General features: G+C 43.4%; 1 protein-coding gene across 2 annotated transcripts; it reads left to right on the top strand.

Moving 5' to 3' along the window:
* The first annotated feature begins 5,362 nt into the window (after positions 1 to 5,362).
* p2rx7 (purinergic receptor P2X, ligand-gated ion channel, 7) lies at positions 5,363 to 24,563 on the top strand. 2 transcript variants are annotated; one of them, XM_060065783.1, is made up of 13 exons: positions 5,363 to 5,623; positions 6,346 to 6,493; positions 6,574 to 6,645; positions 6,880 to 6,952; positions 7,267 to 7,363; positions 7,636 to 7,716; positions 20,165 to 20,300; positions 20,622 to 20,758; positions 21,690 to 21,780; positions 21,903 to 21,968; positions 22,195 to 22,272; positions 22,361 to 22,498; positions 23,075 to 24,563. In XM_060065783.1, exons 1-13 carry the CDS (start codon positions 5,505 to 5,507, stop codon positions 23,537 to 23,539), a joined length of 1,701 nt encoding a protein of 566 aa, XP_059921766.1. In that variant the 5' UTR covers positions 5,363 to 5,504; the 3' UTR covers positions 23,540 to 24,563. The 2 variants fall into 2 exon arrangements, with proteins under 2 accessions (XP_059921766.1, XP_059921767.1); XM_060065784.1 differs by having other exon boundaries at positions 5,365 to 5,623; positions 22,195 to 22,299; positions 22,391 to 22,498.
* Positions 24,564 to 24,893: the final 330 nt, after the last annotated feature.

The raw sequence follows: 24,893 nt of genomic DNA, 5'->3' as shown, positions 1-24,893 counted from the left end.
GTATTACAATCTCAGATCACGTTGCTGTGTCACGACTCAGAACGGGAATCAATTGCAGATCAAAAGGATTCATTCACAAACAGTCCAGCAGGCAAATCAGATTCCAGGTACAGGCGGGGTTCGTAAACAGGCAGGCAGGCAGACAGATACAGACGGACAGGTACTGGCAAGAGATCCAAAACCGATAGGCAGAAGACTTGGGCCCAATCCCGTTTCTTTGCTCACTGTCTCAACCCTACATCTCAACCCTAACCCTTACCCTCATAGCTCATGCTCATTGCTACCCCTAACCGATCCCCTACCAAATGGGACAACCCTACCCTGTGACGTGATCATGGCCTCCCCGTGCCCCCTAGCAGATAACCAGACCCCTGGTAATGTTACAAGAGACAGACTGGCTGCCATTGTCTCGGGCAACGAGCAAGACCCATTGTAAAGATGTTTAACCTGAAATGGTATTTATATTTTGTAATTGGCATGTTTAAATAAAGGATTTTTTTAATACTATTTGTCCCTCGTAATATACCTTTATTTTGAATGTCACTTGTTAGACACATGTTAAAGGTGGTATTAGGGTGCACTCACACTAGGCCATCTGGCCGTGGCCGTTGGCCGTTTTCACACCTAACCGTGCTCAAATGGGCCCATTGTTCTCTGGCCTGCACTCACACTAGGCCATCTGGCCGTGGCCGTTGGCCGTCGCAGCTGTGGCCTGGCCACGGAAGGCTCTTGTACATACGTCATCACGTCGTAACACGTCATCACCAAGCGTCCGCTGCATGGACCATAATAAAGTCTGCCGCCAGTCAGAGTTTTAACAACAATGGACAACAACACAGAGAACACACCAACAGTTGAACCGCTTGACGCGATGTTTGCCGTTTAATGGGAAAGAAGGCTCGTCGCCTTTATTATGTCCGTGGTCGTCGCATTGACTATACGTCATCCAGCTCAGGTTGCATAGCCGTGCATGTGCGCGTGTCGGCTCATTAGCATCAGTACCGTAGCGGCCCGTGCCGTAGCAGCACACCACACAGAACACAGCCACAGAACACTGCCACAGTAATTACTAACGGACAGCAATCAGAGCAATTCTCTCTTGGCAGAGGTACGCGTCTGTCCCTTTACTCTTCGCTTTTGCCATTGAGCCTCTTGCCATAGCTCTTAGACAATCAGAGGATTTCCAGGGTATAGAACGTTGGGGCCGGACACACAAATTATATCTATACGCGGATGACCTTCTTTTATATGTCTCGGATCCACTGAGTTCTGTTCCTTCCATTCTTAATATCCTAGCTCAATTCGGAAATTTCTCTGGCTATAAAATCAATTTAGAAGAAAGTGAGATGTTTCCTCTTAATCAGTCAGCCACTTCAATCGCTCCATCCCATTTCCCATTTAGAATTGTCAACAAGTGCTTTAAATGTCTTGGCGTGGAGATCAATCCTGCTTTTTTAACCCTCTTTACTAAAAAATTTAAAATCTTGTTTGAAAAATGTAAAAAAGACCCCTGGCAGAATTAACCTTGTTAATTTTCATTAATAAAATGCTTGTGTTACCAACATTTCTTTACCTCTTTCAAAATATCCCCATCCTGACAGCCTGTCCTCCTAGAAAATACGACCACATAGGTCGTTTGTACCGCCCCAAATTACGACCCACTGGAGCGTATCAAAATGTAGCGCCTCTAGCGGTCATGCAAATAACGACATTCTGAAGTCTCGGGGCCGCTCGTGGACGCTCGTGGTTGCTCGGGACACGCCTAGCTAACCCTCTCCCGGTATCACGCCAAGGCGTGAAATTGATACGTCTGTCCACATCGCAAGGCGTGTTCAGGGTCACGCTTTGCCTAGTCTCACAAAGCCAGACCAAACTACAGCAAGTAGAATGGTCTGGAGCCACGCTACCTCGAGCCGTCTATCCGTGGGGAAACTGGGCGGGCCTGTTTTTATTTCTTTAAACCAATCACAATCGTCTAGGGCGGGGCTAAGCCCGGGAAGCAGCAGCGGTGTCCATGCAAAATAGAACATCTTTCTTCCTCAGCAAATGCTGTAAGCAAATCTTTTGCAGTTCTTTGCAATTTGACGGAAAGAGCCAAACATGCCAACTTTACAGCGCCGTCAAAGTCCTCTTCAAAACTCGCCATACTGCCTAGTTTCCGAGTTTGAGGGGGAGCACAATATGGGAACGCCAGCAACCGGAAGGGGAGGAGTCGCGGCCAAATCCGACGCTAGGCAATAGACGCTGTCCACTTCCGTTCAGCCAGACTACGCTTTGCCTGACCAAAGCGTCACCCTGAACACGCGTCCTTCTCCATTCGAAATGAATGGGGGAATAGCACCAACAGGGGGCGATACGTTCTCCTAGCATTTGGTGAAATTGTTACGTAGCCATATTAATCGTTATTATCTGAATGGGAAATGCAATATTTTAGGACAGATACACCATTAAACGTGTTTCTAATGACATTTCTAGCGAGAAATTTACATTTTCCTTGCATAATCTTCAGTCAGTGAATGTGTATGATCTTTATTAATCTTTATTATCTGAATGGGAAATGCAATATTTTAGGATCGATTCACCGTCAAATGTGTTTCGAATAAAATTTCTAGCAAGAAATATACTTTTTACTTGCATAATCTTCAGTCAGTGATTGTGTCTGATCTTTAGTTTTATAGTTATTAGGAAGATTTAATCGTCTCGCTCGCATGTTTCAACGACGTCAGGTTGCTAGGGACGCTGCTTTCGCTAAACTAGCAGCTCACGTGTTTCCTGCGTTTGTGTTATTAAACCGTTACTTTATGTAACTTTTAATGATATTGTAATAACCACAGGCGAGGTATTGAGCGAAGTAAGCTTGATAGCAGGTTTATTGGATTCCACAATCGGACAGGCAGGCACAGCTCCACCGGAAAACTACAACAACCAAAACTCCCGCCCGGAAGGAAACCCCCGGAACCCCCTCTCAGAGGGCCCACCCCTTCCTCCCAAACCCTGTGACGTGAAACACGTTTATCTGAGAGCCAACCCAGTCGCCAAAAGCATACGTTGACAGTGTACGTTTTCGTGAACACTGGATTACGTCGCATTTCAACATAAAATAGCGTGTTAGCGCACACACACACACACACACACACACACACACACACACACACACACACACAATGCATTTCGCTGCTAAAACAACAACTTGGGCTGCTTCTAGGACATTTTGGGTGGATTTTGAACGGTATGTGGGCAGGACGTTTTTTGCAGGCAGGACCTGCCTGGCAACCCTGCGCTGTTGCCCGAGGTGCAGAAATGCTCCGGAACAGATCTGGATCCACCATGGCCAAAATAATTGTCATGAATAGCATGAATAGATTCATGCATTATCATTCAACTTGACCATGTGTTTTTACAGTATAGAGTGGTGGAGGGATGACGTATGTTGGCCAACCCGGAAGTGAGCGTCGACCTGGGTTTCCCTTGACAAAAAGCCAACAGGTTTTTCCATTGGATTTTGGATTATTGCAGAAAAATTAGCATCTTTGAAGCACCTCCACAAAAACTGAAAATAAATAAATAAATAAAAATAACTGTGCTCCAAAGAACGAAATGTAAACCAATGCATTCTGAATGGGAGTGTTTCTCAGATTTTTCCATGCTACACAGAACGAAATGTAAACCCATGCAAATAAAGACTTCATGGTCATAATAATTTAAATATCATTATTCTCCTCAGTGTGTAGGGTGGTATTCTATTTTTTTCAACGGGGCTGCATCCAGTCACTTGACCGTCATGGTTGCTATGGTGGATCGACCAGCCCCTCTAATCCTTACATGACTCTAAAAACCACGCGGCAAAGGAGCTGCCGTCCATTGTGTTGTCCAGTGCTTTGAACACATAAGTATATCATATAAAATACAATTAAATACGTTCATTAAAAATTACAAACATTGCAAATGATCGGTTGTGCATTAATTGTACAACATTGGATAGTGGCACTATCCCTTCCACCGGTAAACAAATGTTTGTGCGCCACCCTAAGGCGCACAAAAGCCTCCGTTTGCTGGGCTGACCCTAAAAAAAACGATTCAACACAAACATAAATAAAGGTATACATAAATAATGTAATCTTGTGAGCGAGTAAATTGACATTGGTGACAGTGGTGTTTAACACCAGCTACGTCCATGCAAAATATAGCAACGTATCATTAAGTTGCAAAAACGTTTGAAAAGTGGCACAGGTCTTTAGGCTTGATTATTTGCATTAACATGATGAATCTATAAAAAGCAATACGGCACAAAATATTTCTGAAAACTAATATAACTTCCCTTCGTTTGAACGTGTACTGCTCTGCCATTTTCAAGAACCCGCCCAGTGAACGCAGAGGATTGTGGGTAGTTTTGGCTCGTCTAGGATGCAGCGATGCATCCTTGAAAAATCTCGGAATTCTCAAAAACAAAGGACGCAAAAATGGCGCGGCTTTCGAGTGTCCTCAACATTGGAACAGTGCTTGTCGGCGTTCTATGACGTAGCGTCCTTAAAAGGGCGGCCGTTGCGCATGCTTCCTTGACATTGGGAAACAGCCATGGACAGAACCCACATAACAACAATGGAGGACATCGATGCGATGGTATTCGTGTTCGTATTATTAGCTGGCATGTTGAAGAAGTTGAAGAAGTGGAATATGTTGGCTGCGGTGCTGCTATGGCTGTTACCAGCATGGTTGCCATGTCGCTCGTGACTTCTTCACACTCAGTGGCCGGCCGTCTGCCGACGTCACCTTTTAGCATCGGCTCAGCTCGCTTGGAACCTAGAGCGAGGCGGTACTAGAAAAAGCAGCCACTTCAGGTACCAGATACCATGTTTTCGCGGTGGAAACGCAAAAAATGCGAGCTGAGTCGAGTCGAGTCGTGTCGAGCTGGTACCATGCAGTGGAAAAGCGGCATAACTGGCGGGACACGGTAAAAGTGCTAAACCGCACGGAAACCGTACGGAATCCGTGCGGTTTGGCAGGAACAACGCCACCTGTTGTTTTGTAGTGTGAATCACAGGACATTTGTTTGTCACGTGACTTTTGGCACTAATTTTCCGCCTTGCTGATCCGGATCAGCAAGGCGGAATGCATTTGCGCACGATCGTGCGCAAATGCATTCCGATCCGTGCGCAAATGCATTTCGATCCACGCGCAGCTTTCGTGTTCCGTACTTGTAGAATTGTTCTGTGTACTTGAAGGATTTTTTTTTGTACATTGTGTAAAACATACTGTATTTATTTCTGAAGCAAAATGCATTAGTTTGTGAATGATGTTTTGTATTTGCAAACCACACTGAGCGTGTGTGTGAATCATTGTGCGTGAGTCGGCCTACACGTTTTTTTACTCCATAGATGCCACACACAAAGGAACTGAATACCAAGAAGAGTCAAGCTGCAGGATTCATGCAGCTGTAGAGAGTGACCATGTGACCCTCACCAGGAAGGAGCGGACAGTGAGTCAGAGATCCGAGCTGCAGCGCAATGTCTTGCAGACTTCTCACTCTGTGTCAGTACGAGACAAACAAACTGGTCCGAATAAACAGCGTGAGACTCGGTTCGCTGAAATGGACGCTGAACGTGGTGATCTTAATGTTCATCTGGTGAGTAAAGTCAGAGATGAAATAATATATAATATATGCATAACGGAACGCCTCCGCAGCTCCTCTCCAGACTCCAGGAATGCCACTTCTCCGCCGCATGCTACTACCAGTGTCCTTTTGGTGCTACGGAATGTGTTGATATTCGGTAGTTATAACTTTAACATACCAAATATTGACACTTTCCGTAACATAACTATTTTATGAAGTAAAAGATAAACACAGCCTTTATTGAATAGTCCATTCACAGAGCCAGCAACAAATGTCGTTAACCACTGTATTGGTTGACTAATTATCTATATATATATATATATATATATATATATAGCTATAGCTATATATATATAGGCCTATGAGAGATATCATTATTTCTCTAGATAGATAGAGAGATAGATACATAGATACATTAGATTGATAGATTTATCAGGTTTATTGCCCACAGCCCACACAATATAAACATGAAGTTGGTCCATTTTCCATTAAACAAATGGAAAATGTATATCCACTCCTTTTCTTTACCTAGACAAATAAACTGCAGCTGGTACATCAGCTGCAGTGACGTGCAGACGAAAGGTTAAGAGCAATTCCAGGTAGCATAAGGAATAAAAACATGAATTACAAAATTATAATAAAACAAACAAACAACTCACAAGAGTGTCATTTAGCGAGACACAAAACTTTTGATGTGTGTGTGACGTGTTCTTGTGTGTGTGTGTGTGTTCTAGTATCATGATGCTGTGGAACAAGCAGTACCAGGAGTTGGACCCTGTTGTGAGCTCCGTCACGGCAAAGCTGAAGGGGGTGGCGCTGACCCAGGTTCCCGGGCTGGGGGATGTAGTCTGGGACGTGGTGGACTACAGCGGTCCAGCTCAGGTGGGCCTTTGTCCTGGACCCCACCCCTTACCAATGGACTGTTTAAAACTGTTTTTTAACTTTTATTTTTTTCTCTTTAGGAAAAGAATTCATTCTTCGTGGTGACGAATGTGATAATTACAAAGAACCAGAAGCAAGGAAAATGTGCTGAGGTGCTCTGAATTGTTCATATAATATTATAATATAACATCATATTCATTCTTTCATTATTTTTGATATTGTGATTATTGATGACATTAAAATGATATTGTATTTATAAAATGACAAAAACAATAATAATCAATTACTATTATTATTCTAAATAGTTCTAGACAGTATAGTATATAGTATAGTATATCAGTATTACATATCTAGCTATAATGTTACTTATTATGATGTTCCTGTAGGTTCCTAGGGAGGACAAGGTCTGCCAGACGGATAAAGATTGTTCGAAAGGAGCCTGGGACCAGCATAGCCATGGTACTCACTCCTCCTTCTCTGCTCCCCTCACTTCTCCTTCCCCCCCTACTCTCACTTCTTCTCTCCTCCACTCACTTCTTCCGTCCTCCTCTCACTTCTCTTTCTATCCTCCTCTCACTTCTCCGTCTCTGCCACTCTTATGTCATTACAACTCATCGTCTCTGTCCATCTCACCCCTCCTATCTCTTATCCCCTCTATTCTCGTTTCTATTCTCCAGCCTCCTGGCTCCTCTTCCCTCTCTCTTCCCCTCAGTCTCCCCCTCTCCCCCCTCCTCACCTAGGCGGCCTCCGTACAAGTTGTTTTTGTATTCCAGGAGTGCAGACGGGCGCCTGCGTGAAGTTTGACGTGAGGAGGAAGACCTGTGAGGTATCGGCATGGTGTCCTGTCGAAACTAGGAGCAAACCTCCCAGGTAGAGACCTCCCATCACCTCACCTTTCATACTCGCATCCCCTCATCCAAACACCCTCACTTAACAAACATCCCTACATCTCCCCTTACATCACCTCCCCCGCCTTTCCCCATCCACATCCCCCTCACTCCCCTCTCCTCCCTCCAACTGCCTCACTTCAGCTCTCCTCCCTACAACTCACCTAACATACATACCCCTCACCTTGACTCCATCGACCCCTCCCTTCACTCACCTGATTTCCTCCCTTCATGTTCTCTACTTCCTGTCCTCAGGCCAGCTCTCCTGGCAGCAGCAGAGAACTTCACCGTCCTCATCAAGAATAACATCCGCTTCCCCGCCTTCAACTACGTCAGGTACGGCCATGTCTCTTCATTCACACTGTGGTGACAGCAGCACCAGCGCTGGAACTCAATAGTACAACAAAATGTGACCCTCTGTCCAAGGTTGTTGTTGCTCAGAGGGGCACAGGCTCCCCTCCCCACCAATGCAGAGCTAATATGCAGCTCTGTGGCGTGGACAGAAGTGCTTTCATGAAAATGCATGAGGAAATGACCATTCAATTACCATCTGATAAAATTAGCAATGTTCCACCTAAATGCTAGCCTGGAAATCCAGACCCACATCTAGAATGCTGTAGTAGGTAGTAAATCTGTCTAATCTGGTTTGGAAAATAAAAAGCCATTGAATTTTAAGCACTGAATATTTATGCATTGAAATAACGTGCCTGGATTTTTTGCCACTGAATTTAACACTTTTTTCAACAAATCATTTCCACTTTTATTTTTCATTGTTCAAAAATTCAAAATCAAATATTCAACTTTAAAAAAAAGAGTGCAAAATTCAATGTAAAAAATTCGACCTGAATATTTTCAACGAGCAAGGTACGTTTTATTACTCTGTTTTCTGGGAATAATTGACGTAAGCAGAAACCAAAAAAATCTTTGTATGGTTCGTTCTTTGAATATTCCGATTTAAAACAAAATCTGAAAAACCAAATAACAGAATCGTTTTTTGGTTTTTCTGATTTGGTTTTGAAATGGAAAAAGGGCAAAAGGAATAAACAAATAAACGCCTTTTTGTCTGTTTTTTAAATCAAAACGGGAATACTGAATAATTCAGTTGCTTGTTTTGCTTGTGTGCTATTTCGATAAAACCACAATGAATGCCGGGAAAAGGGCACGTGGTTTTAAAAAAATACATATAAAGACGTTTCAAACTTACAAACTGCCGCGGCGATCGACATCCGGCCTACCACAAAGGGTGTTGTCGGCAGTGGAAACGCGACCTCGGAACTGAGCTGGGCTATACCGCCCCTTCCCTACCGCACCTTTGCGATCCGATCCGTTCCGCACCCTGCAGTGGAAACGCGGCACAATATATTATTAGGCACCAATTTGGGGCGCTCCGAGGTCCCTTTTGCCGCGTTTCCACTGCAGGGTGCGGAACGGATCGGATCGCAAAGGTGCGGGAGGGGGCGCGGCGGTATATAGCCCAGCTCAGTTCCGAGGTCGCGTTTCCACTGCCGACAGTACCCTTTGTGGTAGGCCGGATGTCGATCGCCGCGGCAGCTACGCAAACATCGTAAACGACGTCTTCCTCCCCAAGAATGCAGACGAACGTCTCCACCTCCTTGTTCGCCCAAGCAAGCGTTTTACGCGACATGTTAATTGTAAAGAATAATACCTCGAGGCTACTGTTTGTTTGTTTTTATCCCCGCGTCACCCTGAAGTAATGATTCTGTCGACCAATCAACGGAGGGGGTGTGTAGCTAGAATTTCCCGGGACCCTTTCAGGCGTCTCGTCTCGTTTTCGGTACCCCGACGGAGGAGTCCCGAGAACGAGGCCGGAACGGGTACGGCAAAGTCCGGGTCACGCCCACTTTTGGCGGTGGAAACGCGATCCGATCCGCACCTATCCGATCCGTTCCGCACCCTGCAGTGGAAACGCGCCATTTGCCTACGTTTGGTGTGATGCTGGGGCGATCTGAAGCCCGCGGACGCTGTGGAAAGAGCGCGTAGAGCCGACAGTATTTCGCACTGAGTGGCACTGGCCACTGAAGCGGCAGCAGCCTGTAGTTCCAGTTGAAGCACGGCGTGCCTCGGGAAGAAGCGCCCGACAGCAACCTGATTTTTATTTGATAAATATCTGTATCATGCCACTCGGTGCGCAATAATGTCGGCTCTGCGCGCTCATTGCGCTCTCGTTATGCCACCGCAGTGGCATATCAACCATTTTAATTCAGCCACTTAACGTGTCCCAGGTGTAACAAAACGAATGCACCCATTCCGAGTGATCGATTATGATGCAAACGTTAGGTTTTAAGCTTGTGCATGTTTACGCACGTGAACGACTTCATGCCTGTCTACGCTTCAAACTCGTACATGTTGCAAAAAATGTGCAAAAAAACAGAACTATTTAGATAACAGCACCTTGTGATTGACGATGTCCAAAGCTCTTTTTAAATCTAGGAATACGGCACCAACGCATCTTTTTCTATCTAACTATCTAACTGAGTAACTGATCGCTATGCTTCATTAGCTTTAAAAAGGCAGTTTAGCCAGGGGAGAGAGCTTGACTTCTTTCTCCCATTGCGCCCCCTCCTGGAGAAAGAGATGAAAACCTCTCTGATTTTTTAAATAAGAGAAACTGAGAAATAAGTCACTGCCAGCGTCTGCATCCTTGCATTCCGTAAGGCCAATCCACTCAATATCTTTCAGAGCTCTATCAACATTTTTCTCATTGATTCTTGGGGACTGTCATATTAATAATATGGTTGGTTTACGTATGACAGATTTTCTGAGCATTTTACCTTTCTAGAGAAAAAGATTGCATTATGGTCTGAGAGACCATAATGCAATCACAAACACCCAGGTTGTGGGTGTTTGTGATTCTTTCCGGTTTATTGGTGAAAACTAAGCCAATTCTGGATTGAGTGCGGTGTGTAATTCTGGTGGGCTTTTCTATTAGCTGAGTGAGGTTGAAATAATCTGTTATTAGCTTGAGGGTTTTTCTGTCTTTTTTGTTATCCTAATTGTTGTTGAAATCGCCAAAGAGGAGGATTTCTTTTTTTATGATTACATAACGTAAGGAGTGCTTTGAGCTGGTCATATAAATCCAGATTAGCAGTAGGCTTGCGATAGATGAAGATAACTGTCAGAGACATTTCTCTCGAAAGGGAGATGTGTACACCAATGCATTCAAGTGTGATGTTGCTGGGCCATTCAATCTGATTGGATTTCAAGTTGTTCTTTACATACATAAGAACCCCCCCACCCCGCCCCTGACCCCTATCTTTCCTGAAAGTTTTGTATTCTGGTAGTGACACAGCAGCCTTAGGTGAGGAGCTTGTGAGCCGCGTTTCAGATAAACCCAAGCAATCAACGTTAGAGTTGCATAACAAATGTTCAACCTGTTCACGCTTTGGCACCAAGCTGTGAACATTTAAATGACCCATTGTTAAATAAACAATACTATAATTATTCCAAACAATATTCTAAATCCAGAACGGCAAGATATGCTGCGAATGTGGTTGTGAGCATATCTGCTGCTTATATTAGGCTGGTTCGAGACTTAAGGTGCGGCCACACCAGACGCGTATCTCGCGTACTTTTTACGCGAGATACGCGCGTATAATGTTGCTTGACCATTTTGTGTCAAAAATGGTCGCATACGCGCAATACGCGCTATACCTGTCCCTGAGTGACTTCCACCTCCTGTCCACTGACAAGAACATATATACATATTAAGTTGTGTAACCTGACAAGCGGGACAGTCTGTTGTAGTAGTATCACTTAATATTACTGCTAACTGGTGCTACCGCTAACCGGTGCTAACTTTTTTCATAGTAGAACACAACCGATAGCTGAAGCCAAGCAAAATACACACACACATTATTCACTGATCTTACCAGGAACGCCAATATCCTCTGCCACGTCGACCCACGCCCTCTCTGTTTTGTTCCTGTCCCTGTACGACACCATCGTGGTGTCGTACCAACCCGGTCTCACGAAAAGAAGTGACACTGTCACGTTATTTAATCTATTGAAACGTGTTCAGGATCACGTATTTTCAAATTTTTCGTGTTTACAAGCACAAATTCCAAACCCATGTATTTCAATTGGAAGTATTTGTCGTGTCACCAGCACGACTTCCAAACTAAGGTTCTGTGCGGGAGCGTTCTCCCTAATGTCCCTTAAGGAGTACATTTATTGTTAAAAATTGTGAACGATATGACAGCTTTAGGCCACCCGTTTCTACTTTCACCTTTGATTCTGAGAAATTGTGACAATTCACAGATATAGGCTATTAAATGCAGGTGCGCTGCTCAGGCAAACCGCGAAAGAAAAAACGGTAGCTGCTTAATCTGATCTTTTTAGAATTGTATGTCTTGATGTTTTGATCTAACCATAGATCTATTGTCTTGTTTTTGGCTATGTGAATGGAAGTCCGCGTCGATGCCTCGCAAGTCCAGTGTCGCGAGCGGACGTGACATCTAGAAGTCATACCGTATAATAATGGGTTATCACTATCCTCGGGCCGGGCCTTTGATCGAGCGTTTTTACTTTTATTTTATCATTATCATAAATTAGCCTAATCTGAGGAGAAATCTATGCCATAAACAGAAATATTATGGGTCTTTATTACACGGGTCTTCTCAATGCCGTGGAACGCTCCGTTCACTTGCATGGGTCCGGGGATATCTCGGGATTGGTTTCTTTATTAATCGAATGGGAAATGCAATAGGCCTATTTTAGGACCGAATCACCGTTGAACTTGTTTCTAATAACATTTCTAGCGAGAAATATACTTTTTACTTGCATAATCTTTAGTCAGTGATTACGTATGATCTTTAGTTTTATAGTTATTAGGAAGATTTTATCGGCTCGCTCGCATGTTTCAATGACGTCAGGTTGCTAAGGACGCTGCTTTCGCTAAACTAGCACACACACACACACACACACACACACATACACATACACATACACATACACACACAATGCATTTCGCTGCAGATATTCCCTCAATTATTATTACTTTCAAAACGTTGGCCAAGGTTGAATATCCTTTTTATTTGGGCTGCTTCTAGGACATTTTGGGTGGATTTTGAACGGTATGTGGGCGGGACGTTTTTTGCAGGACCTGGCAACCCTGCGCTGTTGCCCGGGGTGCTGAAATGCTCCGGAACAGATCTGGATCCACTATGGCCAAAAGACTTGTATGCCCCCCCCCCCCCTTAAATAAATTCTATGGCAGAATAAAGAATAAATTCATGCATTATCATTCAACTTGAACATGTGTTTTTACAGTATAGCGTGGTGGAGGGCTGACGTATGTTGCCCAACCCGGAAGTGAGCGTCGCCCTGGTTTCCCTTGACAAAAAGCCAACGGGTTTTTCCATTGGATTTTGGATTATTGCAGAAAAATTAGCATCTTTGAAGCACCTCCTCAAAAACTGAAAATAAATAAATAAATAAAAAATATCTGTGCTCCAAAGAACGAAATGTAAACCAATGCATTCTGAATAATAATAATAATAATAATACATTTAATTTAGAGGCGCCTTTCAAGACACCCAAGGTCACTTTACAGAGCATATAGTCATCATTCAAAACTATGTAAAACAGACTAGGAATATAATAATTAATAACACTCAAAGACGCCTACAGTGAAGGGGGGACCTCACTAACCACCACCAATGAGTAGCACCCACTTGGGTGATGAATGGGAGTGTTTCTCCGATTTTTCCATGCTACACAGAACGAAATGTAAACCATGCAAATAAAGACTTCATGTTCATAATCATTTAAATATCATTAATCTCCTGAGTGTGTCGAGTGGTATTCTATTTTTTTCAACGGGGCTGCATCCAGTCACTTGACCGCCCCCTCTAATCCTTACATGGTTCTAAAAACCACGCGGCAAAGGAGCTGCCGTCCATTGTGTTGTTTTTGTCGTAAACTAGGGTCAGATGGTTAAAAAATAGACAGATATTCCAAGGTATCCTTAAAAGGCAGCTTGGATGTTTTTATTTTGTGCAGTTTAGACTTCTTCTATAACCTATTTTTGAAAGCAAAACACCAAGCTCATTGATTTAACGAGGCAGGGTTATTTGAAACAATTTATTGAATAAATATTTATGAGAGGTCATTCCTTCTCCTGAGTTTGCTTCCTATTTATGTCTAGTGTACACCCCTACTGTCAGCAAGCATCACCCCCCCCCCCCCCCCCCCCCCCTCCCCATATGGATTTGGAGAATTGCTGCCACGTCCCGGTGGTGGAGGTATCATATATATGAAAGAGGGCATTCAATTATACTACAATGATCAATTAGGAGGCCGAAGCCCTAAAGGAAGTGATGCAATAGGTGACTGAGTCGACAACATTTAAGTAAGCCTTGGGGTCTCTTATATATCAAAGGGGGTCTCAAAGGACGCATATACGCTTCAACCTGTGGCTTACAGGAAATGACTCAGCAAGTGCTCCATCTTGTTGCACCCACCCAGCGGCTCGCTTGCAAGATTTAGGCCTGAAGTTCTTCCCAGACCTACACCGTAGCCATCCAACCTGCATATCGGAGAATCAGGCCTCTCTGTAATAATGACAAAAAGTTATGAGAGGAATACACATAAACTTTTGTTGTCTCATAAGCGGCGTGGTGTCGGCTGCTTTTGACCTTATTTCTCTCATAACTTTTTGTCACTATTAAAGAGAGGCCTGATTCTAAGATATGCATGTTGGATGGCTAGGGTGTAGGTCTGGGAAGAACTTCAGGCCAAAATCATACAAGCGAGCTGCTGGGTGCAGGTGCAACGAGATGGAGGGGGGCCTGGACTTTCATAATCTTCGCTCAGTGAATGTGAAGGATGTTTGGTCGGATAGTTATGACGAAGAATCATAATGTGAATCGGAATATTCTATAAATGTCTTGATATCATCTTTCGTCTCAACACTTCTGCTGCAGCCGCCTAAAGTCTCACTCCGAGAACCTTAAAATATGAATCAATCCATTAGAAGTATGAAAATATCTTCCCGGAGGCGTAAGGGGGAAAACAAGGTGTCCTTTGACATCTACGTTTCGAGGCGATTGCAACAGTGTCACACATGATCATATTTGAATATGTTTCGGGGTAGTAATTAGCTGTCGATTTTGGGGGCCTTTATCAATAATGACCAGCTATAGATTTGCTTCCCGATGGAGATTCTTGACAAATTACATGTTATTTAGCATCTACACGTTAAGCTGAGTCCAATGAGATCAAGCTTGCCCTCGTGCCACACCGAGATCATGTCCTAGACCATATGTACCATGTAAAATACATTTGCTAGAGTGTCATGCTTGGTGTCATTGGACTCAGCTCAACGTGTAGATGCTAATTAATATGTCATTTGTCACAAATTTCTATCGGAAAGTAAATCAATAGCTGCTCATTATTGATTAAGGCCTCCAATTTCGACAGCTAATTACTACCATTAAACATGTTCGAATATGCTCATGTGTGGCGCCATTGCAATCGCCTGGAAGCGTAGATGTTGAAGGACACCTTGTTCGCCCTCTTACGACACCGGGAAGATATTTACATACTTCTGATTGACTAATGAATTGATTCAGCTATTCCCTCAGAAGTCTGGGGTCAAAAGGTCAAAAGCAGCTGACACCACGCCGCTTATGAGACAACAAAAGTTGATGTGTATTCCTCTCATAACTTTTTGTCATTATTACAGAGAGGCCTGATTCTCCGATATGCAGGTTGGATGGCTACGGTGTAGGTCTGGGAAGAACTTCAGGCCTAAATCTTGCAAGCGAGCCGCTGGGTGTGTGCAACAAGATGGAGCACTTGCTGAGTCATTTCCTGTAAGCCACAGGTTGAAGCGTATATGCGTCCTTTGAGACCCCCTTTGATATATAAGAGACCCCAAGGCTTACTTAAATGTTGTCGACTCAGTCACCTATTGCATCACTTCCTTTAGGGCTTCGGCCTCCTAATTGATCATTGTAGTATAATTGAATGCCCTCTTTCATATATATGATACCTCCACCACCGGGACGTGGCAGCAATTCTCCAAATCCATATGGGGAGGGGGGGGGGGGGGGGTGATGCTTGCTGACAGTAGGGGTGTACACTAGACATAAATAGGAAGCAAAGGAGAAGGAATGACCTCTCATAAATATTTATTCAATAAATTGTTTCAAATAACCCTGCCTCGTTAAATCAATGAGCTTGGTGTTTTGCTTTCAAAAATAGGTTATAGAAGAAGTCTAAACTGCACAAAATAAAAACATCCAAGCTGCCTTTTAAGGATACCTTGGAATATCTGTCTATTTTTTAACCATCTGACCCTAGTTTACAACAAAAACAACACAATGGACGGCAGCTCCTTTGCCGCGTGGTTTTTAGAACCATGTAAGGATTAGAGGGGGCGGTCAAGTGACTGGATGCAGCCCCGTTGAAAAAAATAGAATACCACTCGACACACTCAGGAGATTAATGATATTTAAATGATTATGAACATGAAGTCTTTATTTGCATGGTTTACATTTCGTTCTGTGTAGCATGGAAAAATCGGAGAAACACTCCCATTCATCACCCAAGTGGGTGCTACTCATTGGTGGTGGTTAGTGAGGTCCCCCCTTCACTGTAGGCGTCTTTGAGTGTTATTAATTATTATTATTATTCATGTTTAACCTCTGTTTTTCTTTTATTCCTAGTCTGTTTTACATAGTTTTGAATGATGACTATATGCTCTGTAAAGTGACCTTGGGTGTCTTGAAAGGTGCCTCTAAATTAAATGTATTATTATTATTATTATTATTCAGAATGCATTGGTTTACATTTCGTTCTTTGGAGCACAGATATTTTTTATTTATTTATTTATTTTCAGTTTTTGAGGAGGTGCTTCAAAGATGCTAATTTTTCTGCAATAATCCAAAATCCAATGGAAAAACCCGTTGGCTTTTTGTCAAGGGAAACCAGGGCGACGCTCACTTCCGGGTTGGGCAACATACGTCAGCCCTCCACCACGCTATACTGTAAAAACACATGTTCAAGTTGAATGATAATGCATGAATTTATTCTTTATTCTGCCATAGAATTTATTTAAGGGGGGGGGGGGGGGGGGGGGGGCATACAAGTCTTTTGGCCATAGTGGATCCAGATCTGTTCCGGAGCATTTCAGCACCCCGGGCAACAGCGCAGGGTTGCCAGGTCCTGCAAAAAACGTCCCGCCCACATACCGTTCAAAATCCACCCAAAATGTCCTAGAAGCAGCCCAAATAAAAAGGATATTCAACCTTGGCCAACGTTTTGAAAGTAATAATAATTGAGGGAATATCTGCAGCGAAATGCATTGTGTGTGTGTGTGTGTGTGTGTGTGTGTGTGTGTGTGTGTGTGTGTGTGTGTGTGTGTGTGTGTGTGTGTGTGTGTGTGTGTGTGTGTGTGTGTGTGTGTGTGTGTGTGTGCTAGTTTAGCGAAAGCAGCGTCCTTAGCAACCTGACGTCATTGAAACATGCGAGCGAGCCGATAAAATCTTCCTAATAACTATAAAACTAAAGATCATACGTAATCACTGACTAAAGATTATGCAAGTAAAAAGTATATTTCTCGCTAGAAATGTTATTAGAAACAAGTTCAACGGTGATTCGGTCCTAAAATAGGCCTATTGCATTTCCCATTCGATTAATAAAGAAACCAATCCCGAGATATCCCCGGACCCATGCAAGTGAACGGAGCGTTCCACGGCATTGAGAAGACCCGTGTAATAAAGACCCATAATATTTCTGTTTATGGCATAGATTTCTCCTCAGATTAGGCTAATTTATGATAATGATAAAATAAAAGTAAAAACGCTCGATCAAAGGCCCGGCCCGAGGATAGTGATAACCCATTATTATACGGTATGACTTCTAGATGTCACGTCCGCTCGCGACACTGGACTTGCGAGGCATCGACGCGGACTTCCATTCACATAGCCAAAAACAAGACAATAGATCTATGGTTAGATCAAAACATCAAGACATACAATTCTAAAAAGATCAGATTAAGCAGCTACCGTTTTTTCTTTCGCGGTTTGCCTGAGCAGCGCACCTGCATTTAATAGCCTATATCTGTGAATTGTCACAATTTCTCAGAATCAAAGGTGAAAGTAGAAACGGGTGGCCTATATGGAGTCAGTTTCCTGCCATAATTCAAACCTGAAAAAAAAAGTTTCAAAGGCTTGTAAGTCTGGGTTTGAAAACTCAACACCTTGTAATAAAGGTTTTGCAACACTGAACAAAGAGATTATAACCTGAAAAAAAATAAAGCTAAAATTCAAACATCTGTAAACATGATTTTGTGTTCTATTTTATCTTCTTCATCATTTTCACCAACACATTTTCAAAGTTCAAACAATTTCACCAGCGCATTTGCAGAGTTTCAAATCTGGCACTGTTCTAACAGTGTATTTCATTGTTGCCCGGTTTTGAAACCTTGTAAATGGGATTCTGCAAACAGGTGTTCATACATTGAGAAATACGTTTTGAAAGGTTGAATATTTAGTTTTAAAAACTTGTAAAGGTGTACGTTAACGACATTACAACGTCTTTTTTCAGAACTGACTTTTCAGCACCGACTTTTCAGAGATTTGACCACACAGGCGCAAGCTTTGAGTCACGTGAATATTGGCAGTGTTCTGACGCCACTCGTTTTGAAACTCCTGACAGTCGAATCTGAAAACGTTCCTGGGGGCCGGACCATTTAGCTCTAAACCTATTGGTTGCTCTCGGCTGACGTACATTCCAATCACATGTGCCGTTCACCGGGCTGTGCGTGATTGACAGTGCTCTGCCGATGACACAAATAACAAGCGACTTTCGCGGTTGATTTTGATTTCCATTTTCTGGAACCATGGCTGTTTCCCAAAGTGAAGGCTGCAGCCTTGCTAGGACGCGTCCTTGCTAGTCGCGTCCTATGGAGATGAGACTCTGGTTCCAGAAAATGGAAATCAAAATCAACCGCGAAATCAACCCGTTGTTATTCGTGTCATCGGCAGAGCACTGTCAATCACGAACAGCCCGGTGAACGGCACATGTGATTGGAATGTACGTCAGCCGAGAGCAACCAATAGGTTTAGAGCTAAATGGTCCTGCCCCCAGGAACGTTTTCAGATTCGACTGTCAGGAGTTTCAAAACGAGTGGCGTCAGAACACTGCCAATATTCACGTGACTCAAAGCTTGCGCTCAAATCTCTGAAAAGTCAGTGCTGAAAAGTCAGTTCTGAAAAAATACGTTGCAATGTCGTAAACGTACACCTTTACAAGTTTTTAAAACTAAATATTCAACCTTTCAAAACGTATTTCTCAATGTATGAACACCTGTTTGCAGAATCCCATTTACAAGGTTTCAAAACCGGGCAACAATGAAATACACCGTTAGAACAGTGCCAGATTTGAAACTCTGCAAATGCGCTGGTGAAATTGTTTGAACTTTGAAAATGTGTTGCTGAAAATGATGAAGAAGATAAAATAGAACACAAAATCATGTTTACAGATGTTTGAATTTTAGTTTTATTTTATTTCAGGTTATAATCTCTTTTTTCAGTGTTGCAAAACCTTTTTTACAAGGTGTTGAGTTTTCAAACCCAGACTTACAAGCCTTTGAAACTTTTTTTTTCAGGTTTGAATTATGGCAGGAAACTGACTCCATAGGCCTAAAGCTGCCATATCGTTCACAATTTTTAACAATAAATGTACTGTACGGAGCTCCTTAAGGGACATTAGGGAGAACGCTCCCGCACAGAACCTTAGTTTGGAAGTCGTGCTGGTGACACGACAAATACTTCCAATTGAAATACATGGGTTTGGAATTTGTGCTTGTAAACACGAAAAATTTGAAAATACGTGATCCTGAACACGTTTCAATAGATTAAATAACGTGACAGTGTCACGTCTTTTCGTGAGACCGGGTTGGTCGTACAGGACAGGACGGCCGCACACGGCGACGATGATATTTTGATCCACCTCCATTTCTGTTCGTGTAGTGTCTGTAGTGTTGATCAGCAGAGAAATAGTCCGCCAAGACGTTGAGGTTGCTTAGTAACCAGAGACTCTGTCCATGCAAGTGAACGGAGCGTTCCCTCTTCGTCATAACTATCAAACCAAACATCCTTCACATTCACCGAGCGAACATTATGAAAGTAAAATGCACATTTCTCGCTAGAAATGTTTCCATAAAAGCATTTAATGGCGTAACTATGTTACTATTTCCACACAGAATAAAGAAAGATGTCGGCCGTATGCTTCTGTCCAAGCTCACTACTCTCTGCCAGTGACGTCGGGTCAAGCTCAACGCTGATTGGGCAATACGGCTAATCGTCATGCGTATGAGCGTAAAAAATTAAATTTTTTGAACTCTTGAAATGTACGCGATATACGCACTTTACGCGCGTATAGCGCGTACATATACGCGCCTCATACGCGCGTACAATGTTGCTTATACGCGTATTACGCGTAATACGCTCGTAAACCAATGGTTCCCTATGGAAAAAAATGGCGATTTCATACGCGAAGTACGCGAAATACGCGTCTGGTGTGGCCGCACCTTTAAACCTTGAGGCGATGAACTTGGACGATTTAGGCTGGACTCACAAGGATACAATCTCTAGCAACCATAATCTTCTAGGTTAATGTTAAACTTGGCTGAATTAGACTACAGAAAGCTAAACTAGGCGGTGTTAGGATATAAATAAATGAGGTTAGCTACGGCTAAAGTAAGCTAAGCTAGGCTAATCTAAGCTATGCTAGTTAAACTATTATTGTCTTCCAGGAGGAACATTCTCCCCCAGATGAATGACGCCTATCTGAGAGGCTGCCACAGGGGGGATGACGCCCTGTGTCCCATCTTCCGTCTGGGCGACATCGTTCACCAGGCCAGGGAGGACTTTGCAGTGCTAGCTGTGGAGGTGGGTTTGATGGAGGAGTTGGGTCTGGTGGAGGAGATGACTCTGGCCTTGGAGGTAGATCTGATTCTGGAACTGGATCTGGAGGTGGAGCTGGGTCTGACCATGCCTTGGGTGTAATCGTGGGGTGGGTCTTGCCGTGGAGGTATGTCTGGTCGTGGAGCAGGGTCAACTATGTAAATGTACAAGTTTACAGTTGTCAATGATGAACTGTTAATTAGTATTTAGATTGCAGCGTGTTTAGTGCTCAAATGTAAGCACATCTGCGATATCTGGTGTGATTTTAAAGGAGGGATGCTTGTGTTGTCCCCCCTCCCACTACAGGGGGGCGTGATTGGCATCCAGATCAACTGGGACTGTAACCTGGACCGCCTCATGGAGCGATGCCTTCCTAAGTACTCCTTCAGACGGCTGGATGAGAAAGAGAGCAACCGAACCCTCTACCCCGGCCTCAACTTCAGGTGGGAGTTCCAAAGCTTTGCTTCGGAAAGTTCCTCACTGAGTGAAATGACCGAGAAGGATCCAAGGGGCAGCCATGCTAAGAGCTGTTTGAATTTTATGAATGCTAAGAAAAGGTGCTTCTATGCTTTCTTTCTTATCTTTCAGCAGAAGGTCCACTGGACAATCCTTTACCAAAGGAAATAACATAATTCCAATCCTAGTGGCAGCAAAATTAAATCGACATTCTAATCATTCCATTCATGCAAAGAAACGATCAAATGAAATTGTTTTCATACAATCATGGTATTCATGTCGATAAATATAAGTGGATTCTCAATGGGACATCCATTTTGTTTAACTTTTGTGACTGCTAGCCTATATTCCTTTCTTATTAAAATTCCAACCTGATTTATTACTGGGTTGTCCATGTTTATAAAGCCTCCATGGAGCAACACTGTCAGAAGAACGCACGTGGCGAAGTATATACGATGAGCTTTTAGCAGTCCATCTTCAGAGGTCTCACCACGGCTGACCCGAGTCAGCCGTCGCATAATTACATGGCCTATTGTATATGCAGTTGGAATATTTTGGGTTGTCTTTTTTCTCTTTCTCCTTCACATATTCCCTTGACCTCATGACATTTTACATCAAGTTCAAGGAAAAGGGTTTAAGAATGTAAATAGCACCACATATTTTTGACTATTTGACCGGAGCCCTAGACCAACTGTCTCTTGTTAGGCTTGCAGTCTCAAATTAGCTTGTTGTCTCGCTTACATTTTCTCATGCTAGGTTTACATTGTCTCACGCTAGGCTATCCCAGTGTCATGCTCAGCTAACACAGTCTTACGTAAGGCTAACACTGTCTCATGCTAGATCAACACTGCTTCATGGTATGCTAGCACTGTATCACGCTATGCTAACAAAGTCTTACATTGGCGCTGTCTCACGCAGGTTTGCGCGGTACCACAGCGAGAACGGAGTAGAGATGCGCACGCTGTACAAAGCGTTTGGAATCCGCTTCGACGTCATGGTGTTTGGAAAGGTTGGATGATTTCCTCCTTTATCGTCTGTTTCTCCAATTCCATAATCATAATGGACTGAACTTCATTAGTGACATATTTATTTTTAATATATATTTAATATTTTGTTGTTGTTGTTGTTAAGGCAGGGAAATTCAGTTTCATTCAGCTAGTGGTCTACATTGGATCGACACTGTCGTACTACGCCCTGGTAAGTGACAGCTTGAGATCAAATGACCGATACTTTCATCCCATCACAATGACAGTGGTTTCTCTGTATTGAACCAGCTAGCCTTTATAGCACTACAAGCTAGCAAGCATTGTTCCCAAGTAGTGATTGTTTGCTTTGGAAAGCATAATAAAAAATCATTTTACCCACATACACAATGTGAAACAGTGGTTCTTGTAATTCAGACCGCTTCATTTCCCTTTTTCAGACGACCATCTTTATCGATTGGCTGATCGGGACCAGCTGTTACAAAATGGAGGCCCGACAGAATTACTCGGAGCGCAAGGTGGAATCTGTCCAAGATAAACAACAGGTAACCCCCCCAGCTGATGGTTTTGATGTCTATAACGGGGTTATCTGTTGTTGTGGTGCAGCTATACCCATGTCCTGGGTCCTTGTTCCAGTGCATCCTCTCTGTGTCGTTCGTGGACGAGGACCAACTCCGCCTTGTCCGGAAGTCGCGGAAGAAGAGTCTGCAGAACGTCAAGCCCTTGTCTGTGCTCCCACGCAAGGTTAGACCCCCATACCATAGAAACCTAAAACTAGTATGCTAACACCTCATATAGTGTTGTATGTTATCATTGTTGCAGTCACTCATTTCACCGCACATTAAACATGTCAAATGGCGGCAGGTGAGAAATAAACCATTGTATCTCAAATCTCTTCTGCACATTGCAAATATTTTTAAACACAATAACAACAGTGAATATTTGCATGTGCCATGGTCATTTTACACATTCCTGCAGATCTGTTTAGCTTCATTTAATTCTAAAACGAGGCATCCACTTTTTCTTCCTTATAATATACATTTTCCTAAAATGTTATACACATTTTCTTTTTTTGTAAATGTTTCTATTTTCACTTTTATATATTTATGTGTCATCGTTATTTGTGGCACCTAATTCCAAGAAAAAATTCAATACTTACTATGCAATAAAGCGATTCTGATTCTGAACTATAATGACACTATTTAGGTCTGACCAGTCTGTGATGCGTACCACAGGCTGTGGTCAACGTACTTAAATGGTGCCATTATAGTGGCCAGAGTCAACGGGCTTCATGACAGAATACGTCTGTTTATCATGCAGGAGAACAACGGAAGTCACCTCAGAGCCATGCTGGAGCTGCCAAAGCAAGGCAGCACCCCAAAATTGACCCCCATCAACGGCCATGGCTCCAAACCCTTGCCCCAGCGCGGGCCAGGTGAGCCGGCGTGGTGCCTGTGCGGTGGCTGCAGTTCCACTCCCCTCCACCAGGAGGAGCTGTGCTGCCGGAGGTCCAGGGGACCATGTATCACCTCCTCTCCTCTGTTTCATCCCCTGGTGCTGAGCCGCCCCCTGCTGGAGGCTCTGCTGCGGTACCGGGACCCACTGGGTGACCCGGCCGGCTCCACCGACGCCCTCCGCCACTGTGCTTATGAGCAGTACATCGCCTGGAGGCTCGGGGTCCCGCCGGCCGACAGCCACCCGGTCGTCCCCCGCTGCTGTGTAGACAAGATCAGGGCGGAGTTTCCCAGCTTGGACGGAGACTACCAGGGCTTCAGGCCCAGATAACCCAGATAACCCTGTTTAACCGGCTTCAGGCTCAGACAACACTGATTAACTGCTAAAGACTAACACACATTGGCCCGCTGAACAGCAGCAGTGATTTCTGATGCCCTAACAACACTAACACTATGGATTATGGAGGGATTTAATAGAAACAATCAAATCTTTTCAATTCAATTTGCCTCAGTTTTAAAGATGCTGAATTGTAAAGACAAGAAGCCTGTGGTTGTGCTGGGCAGCTCCCAGTGTCCACCAGTTAAAGCCTGTGGTAGTGGGCAGCATTCAGTATCCACCAATAGAAGACTAGTTGTACTGCGCAGCTCCAAATTCTACCAGTAGAAGACTGGTTGTACTGGGCGCCTCATTTGTGAGCCAACAATCTGTAATTATCCTACTAGGTCACTCTCGTGAGGTAGAATACAATCGTTAATGTGTTGTTTTATCATTTGGCATGTTGGGCATGCCTTTTGTGTGTGCAAGTGCGCTCAGCACATGTTACAATATTCGGGCAACTATCTACAGAATTATTGAAAGGCTTATGTTATTAAGGCCTTAAGGCCGTGTTAGGCTGAGCAGCCCGTTTTAGCTGGGAGACGGTGCTTGGTTTCATCGACTATATCTGGTCAGTTCTGTCCTCCCTACAACCGAAAGGCCATTTACCATCTCTTACGCTTACTTCCCGTGAGCTTCATATGTCAGTTTACATTTTCAGCTGCGAGAAGAAGAAGAACAATGATGGCAACGATGAGGAGGATGACTATTGAGTTTTTTAATAATTTGGCAAAGCGAAGCAAGTCGTGGAAACAGATATCCCTCCCTTTCTTTTGAATGATAGGTTACCTAACACCTTCTCTGAACCTGATATGTCTCATGACATATGATACATCCTCATTAAAAAGCCACAATTTGCCTCAATTATATCCACTTATTAGATTTTACATTTATAATGGCATAATGAATCTACTAAGTTGAGTCTAAAACACATTGTTACTTAAAACATCTTTATCTATTAAAACATTGGTTTTTTTAATGGTTTTATTGTATTTTAATGCCCTTATTTATGTATGTTTATCCTTGGTAATTTCGTTAAAGAGAATGGGTCTCAGATTAGTTCTTGGGAAAAGTATGAAACTAGAAAGGTTTTCGTAAAATATTACGGTACGTGCACAAAATAAATTAAATTAAAAGTTTTATTTTTGAATGAACAAACTTGATTTAGTTGCTAAAAACAGAGAAAACATACTGAAAAACACAAGCACCAAACAGTGTTGGGGGCGGGGGGGGGCGTGGGTATGTGAGGGTGTACTTTCTTCTGAGTGCTTGCCAGGCGCCGCTTTTCACACACACAAACACACACACA

The sequence above is a fragment of the Gadus macrocephalus genome, chromosome 11 (genome assembly GCF_031168955.1).
Source record: "Gadus macrocephalus chromosome 11, ASM3116895v1".
NCBI classification, from domain to species: Eukaryota; Metazoa; Chordata; class Actinopteri; order Gadiformes; family Gadidae; genus Gadus; species Gadus macrocephalus.
This window is presented reverse-complemented; position numbering and strand designations above follow the sequence as displayed.